This window comes from Quercus robur, chromosome 3, assembly GCF_932294415.1.
Source record: "Quercus robur chromosome 3, dhQueRobu3.1, whole genome shotgun sequence".
Lineage (NCBI taxonomy): Eukaryota > Viridiplantae > Streptophyta > Magnoliopsida > Fagales > Fagaceae > Quercus > Quercus robur.
In genome coordinates this window covers 64038971-64047405 of record NC_065536.1, presented here as the reverse complement: position 1 = coordinate 64047405, position 8435 = coordinate 64038971, and the positions used below count along the sequence as shown (strand labels likewise).

At 42.4% G+C, this 8435-nt stretch overlaps 1 protein-coding gene across 1 annotated transcript; it reads right to left on the bottom strand.

The window, feature by feature from the left end:
- Window positions 1–7015: 7015 nt before the first annotated feature.
- On the bottom strand, window positions 7016–7840 carry LOC126719933 (uncharacterized). Its single transcript, XM_050422432.1, has one exon. It carries the CDS (start codon window positions 7838–7840, stop codon window positions 7016–7018), a length of 825 nt encoding a protein of 274 aa, XP_050278389.1.
- Between the last annotated feature and the right edge of the window lie 595 nt (window positions 7841–8435).

Below are 8435 nucleotides of genomic sequence, written 5' to 3'. Positions count from 1 at the left end.
ACAACAACGAAGATGAAAAAATTCACCATTACAAACAAGTGCTTTCTTATTTTTCAATTGAGTTCTAAGCATGTCAACAGAAATATCATTGGAAGAAGCATTGTCCAACGTCACACAAAAAATCTTATTCTCAATGCCCCACATAGATAGCAATTTATAGACTTTTTCAAACAAAGACACACCATTATGTGGTGGTGGCATAAAGCAAAAGTTCAACACTCTTTTCTGTAAGACCCAATTAGCATCAATAAAATGAGTTGTAACACACATATAACCATCAGTTGCTATAGAAGTCCACAAATCAGATGTCAAACAAACTCTACTAGGAACAGATGTCAACACAGATTTCATCCTTTCTTTTTCCCTCTTATACATCTTAACCATATCATTCTTAGCAGTATTTCTAGAGATACTAGGGACATCAACACACAAGTATGAAAATATTGCCCATATACCAACATACTCAACAAACCGGAAAGGTAATTCATGCATTGTAATTGCAGCACATAACAACTCCCTAAATGTTGCAGGATCAAACTTAGGTGAACTTACAGACATTGCATTTTGGCCAAGTATAAGCTGCCCAACATCCTTTGTGTCTTTTCTTGGACATACCTTCAAATGCCGCTTCAAATTTCCAGTACCATATGCTCCAGCAGCAATATATACCTTTCCACACTTTTTGCATTTGCATGTGGGCTTTTCTTCATCTTTTGTGGGAAGCATTTGAAAGAAACGCCAAACGGTTGAAGTCCTCCTCCTTTTCTTGTCTTCGTTGTTTGTCTTATTCTTAGACTTAGTCTTAGCCTTCTTTGGTGGAGGAAGTTCAGCCACTTCATCAAGTTCATCTTCCAAGTCAAGGTCTTCTCTTTCATACTCAATGTCAATAGGAATCAGCTCATCACTTTCCATCTAGACCAATTTAAAGAAAAATTATTGATCAGAAATTTAGTAATTCTAAGATGACAGAAACAAATAAACTTGAAAAGAAATCATAAAGAACAACAAATAAATGTAAAATCAACAAAACAAACAAACAAATCTACTATAACATTACAATAATTAACACAAAAAACAAATGGATATTCAATTATTTTATTTTAAGATGATAGAAACAGAAAACACTTGAAATTAAATCATAGAGCAAGACAAATTATTTTAAATCAACAAAAAATAAACATATCTACTTTTATTTTTTATACCAGTAAAAAAGATCTCCTATTATGTACTAAAAATCAACAATATAGTGATTACTAGTATACTAAACAATGCAACAAGAGTGACAAATATTTTTCTGCACAGTGGTGTTTTCTGCAGTATAGTTTTTCTGCACATTGGTGTTTTTCTGCACAATGTTTAGTATACTAGTAATCACTATAAACTTGACAAGAAATCATAAAGAACAACAAATAAATTTAAAATCAACAAAACAAACAAAAAAATCTACTATAACATTACAATGATTAACACAAAAAACAAATGGATCTTCAATTATTTTATTTTAAGATGATAGAAACAGAAAACACTTGAAATTAAATCATAGAGCAAGACAAATTATTTTAAATCAACAAAAAATAAACATATCTACTTTTATTTTTTATATCAGTAAAAAAGATCTCCTATTATGTACTAAAAATCAACAATATAGTGATTACTAGTATACTAAACAGTGCAACAAGAGTGACAAATATTTTTCTGCACAGTTGTGTTTTTTGCACAGTGGTATTTTTCTGCAGTGTAGTTTTTCTGCACATTGGTGTTTTTTTGCACAATGTTATTTTTCTGCAGTGTAGTTTTTCTGCACAATGTTATTTTTCTGCAGTGTTTTTCTACACAGTATTATTTTTCTGCTGTGTTTGTTTTCTGCGGTATTTATTTTTCTGCAAAATAAATCTGGTTTTCCCCTATTTTGATGTTACATGTACTGTTTATCATACAGTATCTAATAAAATTTATATCTTTTATCTAAAAAAAAAAAAAAGAAGAAGAAAACAATCAACATGATAGTGATTAACAAAATAAACGAGTAGATCTACAATTATTTTATTTTAAGATGATAGATACAAAGAATCTTGAAAAGAAATCATAGAGCAAGACCTAGTTATTTTAAAATCAACGAAAAGAATACAAACAAGTAAGAAAACAAAACGAAAATCTAGAACATATATACCTTTTCGGTGGTTGAAAGCTGAAGAAAAAGAACTTGTGAAGTTGTGACGTTGTGAAGGAGAACAGAGAGCAGAGATGGCAGCCACGATTTTGAGGGGAAGAGATATTAGAGGGGTTGGCTAGGGATTTGAGGGGAAGAGAGAGTATAGGGTTGAGAGACATGAGGCGGCTAGGATTTTGATTTTATAATGTAGATGGTAGAATCTGTATCTGTAGGAGAGGCTGGAGTTTTAAGGAGAAGAAGAAGAGTCGGAGGAGACAGAGTAATGGCTGTTGATGAAAACGAAGAGACACAAGGTTCAGCAGAGAGGTGTTAGGTCTGGTTTTGAGGAGAATGAATCATAGCTAAGCTTATATACCTAGGTTTTAAGGGTAAAATTGTAAAATTACCTTTATAAGCTAATCGGGTCAAATGGGTCAAACGGGTTCAATAGGTTGAACACGAACACGACCCATTTAATAAACGGGTTAGTCGTGTCAACCCGAATTTGACCCGAACCCGTTTAGCCTTAACCCATGACCTGTTTATAAACGGGTTAGCCGTGTCGGGTTCGCGGGTCGTGTCTGATTTTGCCACCCCTACATGCGGCGAACTTAGAACAATAGATGCTATTATACGAGACTTATGAACGTACCTTAACATTGCACAGGAGTCCTGAGTTGTTAATTTCCCCTAAGTCTGTGGTCCGAGGAGCCATGCAGGACTTAGGTTCTGTTTAACACGAATAGATGCCATAAGTTGTTAATTTCCCCTAAGTCTGTGGTCCGAGGATCCATGCAGGACTTAGATTCTGTTTAACACGAATAGATGCCATAAGTTGTTAATTTCCCCTAAGTCTGTGGTCCGAGGATCCATGCAGGACTTAGGTTCTGTTTAAAACTCGAATAGACGCCATAAGTTGTTAATTTCCCCTAAGTCTGTGGTCCGAGGATCCATGCAGGACTTAGGTTCTGTTTAACACAAATAGATGCCTTAATTTGTTAATTTCCCCTAAGTCTGTGGTCCGAGGATCCATGCAGGACTTAGGTTCTGTTTAACACTCGAATAGATGCCTTAAGTTGTTAATTTCCCCTAAGTCTGTGGTCCGAGGATCCATGCAGGACTTAGGTTCTGTTTAACACGAATAGATGCCTTAGGTTGTTAATTTCCCCTAAGTCTGTGGTCCGAGGATCCATGCAGGACTTAGGTTCTGTTTAAAACTCGAATAAATGTCATAAATTGTTAATTTCCCCTAAGCCTGTGGCCCGAGGATCCATGCAGGACTTAGGTTCTGTTTAAAACTCGAATAGATGCCATAAGTTGTTAATTTCCCCTAAGTCTGTGGTCCGAGGAGCCATACAGGACTTAGGTTTTGTTTAACACTCGATAGAGGGAAGTGGACCAATGGATATGCGATGATTTCAGAACAAAACATAGGCAGAGCCGTTTTCATTAATAATAATATCTTCTTAGATTATTTACATTCCACGGGCGGGGTACAGTTTTTTCATCTAAGTCTTCTAGGTAATAAGCACCTATTCCGGCCACAAATGTGATGCGATACGGTCTTTCCCAGTTGGGTCCCAGCTTGCCCCAAGAAGGGTTATTAGCGCTGCCAAGAATCTTTCTCATCACGAGGTCGCGTGGACTCAAGGTCGCAGCTTTACATTAATATCATACCCCTGCTTTAATTTTTGGTAATAATAGGCCATATGGATCATCGCTTTTTCCCTTTTTTCCTCAGCTAAGTCTAGACTTCTCCCCAATAACTCGTCATTGTTTTTTGGGGTAAAGGTGCTAGATTTCAATGTGGGGAAGCTGGCCTCGAGTGGGAGTACGGTTTCGGCCCCATAAGTCATTGAAAAAGGAGTTTCTCCCGTTAACCGTCACGACGTCGTTCGATAGGTCCATAAAACGTGTGGTAGCTCTTCCACCCATCTCCCCTTTGCATAATCCAACCTCTTTTTCAACCCGCTCACTATGACTTTGTTCACGGCCTCGGCTTGCCCGTTTCCTTGGGGGTAGGCAGGAGTGGAATATCGGTTTGTGATCCCAAAGTCGCAGCAGTATTCCCTGAAGTTTTTACTATCAAATTGAAGACCGTTGTCCGAGATGAGGGTGTGAGGGGTTCTGAAGCACGTAATGATGTTTTTCCAAATGAATTTCTTGGCATCTACGTCCCTGATGTTGGCCAAAGATTCAGCCTCTACCCATTTGGTGAAATAATCGGTGCTGACTATTACGTACCGCTTATTCCCTGCTGCTTTTAGGAAAGGGCCGACAATATCAAGGCCCCACTGAGCAAACGGCCAAGGGCTGGAGAGGGGGTTAAGGACTCCCCCTGGTTCGTGGATATTTGGGGCGAATCTCTGGCATTGATCACACTTCTTTGCATATTCTTGGGCCTCTCTTTGCATGTTCGGCCACCAATACCCTTGGGTTAGTGCCCTGTGCGCTAAGGATTTTCCTCTTGTGTGACTCCCGCAAATTCCCTCATGCAACTCCTCAAGCAAGGATTCAGATTCCTCTGGGTGTATGCATAGTAGGTACGGCCCAGAATAGGAGCGCCAGTATAGCTTGTGGTCCTCTGACAACCAGAACCGAGGAGCATTCCTCCGTATCTTCTCGGCCTCTAGTTTTTCTTCCGGTAATGTATTGTCTTTGAGGAAGTTCGTTATAGGATCCATCCAGCTGGGATTCCTTCTAATCTGATGGATCCGAGTTGTGTCTCTTCCGATTGAACTTGTCTGGCATAAATCCTCAACAAGGATCATTCGTGGCAGATCCTGCGCAGAGGACGTGGCAAGAGTGGCCAGCGAATCCGCATGTGTGTTCCCACTTCTAGAAACATGCGTCAGGTTGAAGGATTCAAAGTCTGATTGCAGGCATTTGACTCGACCGAGATACTCTTGCATTCTAGCATCTCTAGCTTCTAACTCACCCATCACTTGGCCTACGACCAATCTGGAGTCCGAGAATGCTTCCATTGCCTTTCCGCCCATTTTTTGAACCATCATCATCCCTTGAAGCAGGGCCTCGTACTCGGCTTCGTTGTTCGTAGCCGAGAACCCGAGTCTTATCGATTTTTCAATGGTAATACTTTCGGGCGATTTCAGAACTAGCCTGATCCCAGATCCTTTTTGGTTGGCCGTGCCGTCCACATAGACTTTCCAATGCGAGGTTTCCCGAGCTGAGATTATGCCAACCGATTTTCCATCCATGTTTTCCCTTTGTGTTACTACTTCCACAAAAGGCTCAGCGAATTCTGCGACTAGATCTGTGAGAACTTGACCCTTGACAGAGGACCTAGGCATGTATTTAATATCAAAAGCCCCCAAGAGTGCACTCCACATGGCGATTCTTCCCGTGTAATTGACGCTTCAGAGCACTGATCGAAGGGGAAGTTGGGTTAGAACAATGACCGTGTGAGCCTGAAAGTAATGGGGAAGTTTTCGCGTAGCATGCACTACTGCCAGAATTACTTTCTCCAATGGTAAGTAGCGCACTTCAGCCTCATGTAATGATTTACTTACGTAGTATATTGGTCGCTGTATTCCATTATCATCTCGTATCAGTACCAGACTTACAGCATGAGGGGCTACTGCTATGTACGCGAACAGAACCTCGTCGGCCTCAGGGCTAGACATGATGGGTGGTCGTGACAGGTATTCTTTAAGTTGCTGGAAGGCTAGGACACAATCCTCCGACCACTCAAACCCTTTTCACTTATTTATTAAGAGGTAGAAAGGTCGGCATCTATCTGCAGATTGTGATATGAACCGGTTTAATGCTGCGATCATGCCCGTGAGTTTCTGCACTTCTTTCGGGTTCCGAGGAGCCTGTAGGCTATTAATCACTTTGATTTGATCTGGGCTTACCTCTATTCCTCTGTGGGTTACCATATAGCCTAGGAATTTCCTAGACCCGACCCAAATGAACACTTGGAAGCATTGAGCCGCAACTTATGCTCCCTTAAGACGCCAAAGATGATCTCTAGGTCTTTCATGTGCTCGGACACCACCTTACTTTTTACCACCATATCGTCTATGTAGACTTCAATAACCTTGCCTAGCTGCGGTTCGAACATTCTGGTCATCATCCTTTGGTAGGTTGACCCTGCGTTCTTTAATCCGAAAGGCATTACCTTATAGTGGTAGTTTCCAACAAGTGTCATGAACGCCGTTTTCTCCTGATCCTCTAATGCTAGTGGTATCTGATGATAGCCCTGGAAGGCGTCCAGGAAGCTCATTCGAGGGTGGCCTACAGTCGTATCCACCAGTCGGTCTATTCGAGGCAACGGGAACAGGTCTTTCGGGCATGCCTTGTTCAAGTCTGTGAAATCCATGCAGACTCGCCACTTCCCCGTTTTCTTTCTTACCACCACCGTATTTGCCAGCCATTCGGGGTAAAAGACTTCTTTGATAGCCCCTGCCTTTTTCAGCTTCGTCACTTCGTCTCTAACGGCACTGGCATGTTCTTTCGAAGGGCGCCGGGGTTCTTTGGAATAGAAGATGGGTTAACATTTAAGTAGTGACAAATGAGACTAGGGTTAACCCCCGGGGCATCGTAAGCGTCCCATGCAAATACATCAACATTTTTCCTCAGAAACCCGACCAGTTCCTCTTTTTCTTGAGGAGGTAACTCCGAGCCGACCTGGAAGAATCTCTCTGGGTCATTGTCAACGGTAAACCTTTCCAAACTTTCACACCTTACCTCCTTGGCTAGTTCATTGGCTTGCCCTGCCGAGGTGGTTGATTGCTATAAGTTTTCAGAAGCCGAGGACTTGGCATTGGATTGGCGTGAGATGGCGGCCACCATACATTGCCTAGCCATGGCCTGATCTCCACGAATCTCTTCCACTTGGCCTCACGACGGGTATTTTACCTTTTGGTGAAGTGTAGAAGATACAACTTTCAAGGCATGGATCCATGGCCTGGCTACTATCGCTGTGTAGGGCGAGTAGGCATCGACCACGACAAAGTCCACCTCCACCACCTCTGATCCGGTCTGTATGGGTAATCTGATCTGCCCTTTTGGTACAACAATCTTCCCTTCGAAGCTGATAAGGGGAGAGTCATAAGCCGTCAAATCCTCCGGCCTTAAGTTCAGCCCCTTGTATAGATCAGGGTACATTACCTCTAATGCGCTGCCCGGGTCTACTAGTACCCTCTTCACATCGAAACCTCTGATTCTCAGCGTAACCACTAAGGCATCGTCGTGAGGTTGGATAGTTCCCCTCTTATCTTCATCCGAGAATCCTAATATTAAAGGGCTTCCCTTTTTAGACCTTTTAAATTCTCTTTCCCTGTCTCCGGCGGAGAGCCGAGCCACGGACAGCACCCTGGAGGGAAATGAGCCGGTTCTTCCTGGAGCGGCGAGGATGACGTGTATCGTCCCTGTGAGAGGTCTTAATAATGCATCTTTTCGAGGCTCTTGCATTGCCTGGCCCATATGACCGCTAGAGGGGTGTAAAAGGTGACATAATTTTCCTTCTCGGACTAGCTGATTCCATAGATTCCTGTAGTCCTCAGTGGTATGCCCATGGTCTTGGTGATAGTGACAATACAGGTTCTGGTTGCGTTTCGAAGGGTCCCCAGCCATTTTTCCTGGCCATCTGAAGAAAGGTTCGTTCTTGACTTTCTCCAGAATTTGCTGTACTGGCTCTCTGAACACGGCATTAACCGTTTGCATGTTGCTTTGTCCAGCCTGTCTCAAAAAATCTCTCCTCGGCTGGTTATGGTTATATCGTTCCGACCTGGAATCACTCCCTTTGGGGGGAACGATCTTTTCCTTTCCCTTTCCTTGTAGCTGATCTTCTTCCACCCTTTTGTACTTGTCAATCCTATCCATCAACTGGTGAACGTTGGCAACGGGTTTACCAGTTAGAGATTTCCTTAAGCCATGCTCGGTGGGAAGACCGCTTTTGAATGTGCTGATGGCGACATCATCGTGGTTTTCATCCAATTCGTTATACATCTCCCAATACCTATCCGAATACGCCTTTAGGATCTCTCCCTCGTGCATGGACAAGGACAATAACGAACTTAGGGGTCGAGGGACTCTGCTATTTGTAATAAAGCGAGAACAAAAAGCCTGAGTGAGCTGCTTATAGGAGCCTATGGAATTCGTTTTCAAGCTGTTGAACCATCTCATCGCTATTGGCCCCAAGCTGGACGGGAAAACTTTGCACATCAGAGCCTCATTTTGGGAGTAGATGGCCATTCTTTGGTAAAACTGGCTCACGTGCTCCACCGGGTCTGCTCGGCCGTTGTAGATGGCAAACGTT

What these genes read in the sequence shown, in the direction of transcription:
- LOC126719933 (XM_050422432.1), bottom strand. Translation starts at nt 7,840, where the DNA reads ATGCAAACGGTTAATGCCGTGTTCAGAGAGCCAGTACAGCAAATTCTG.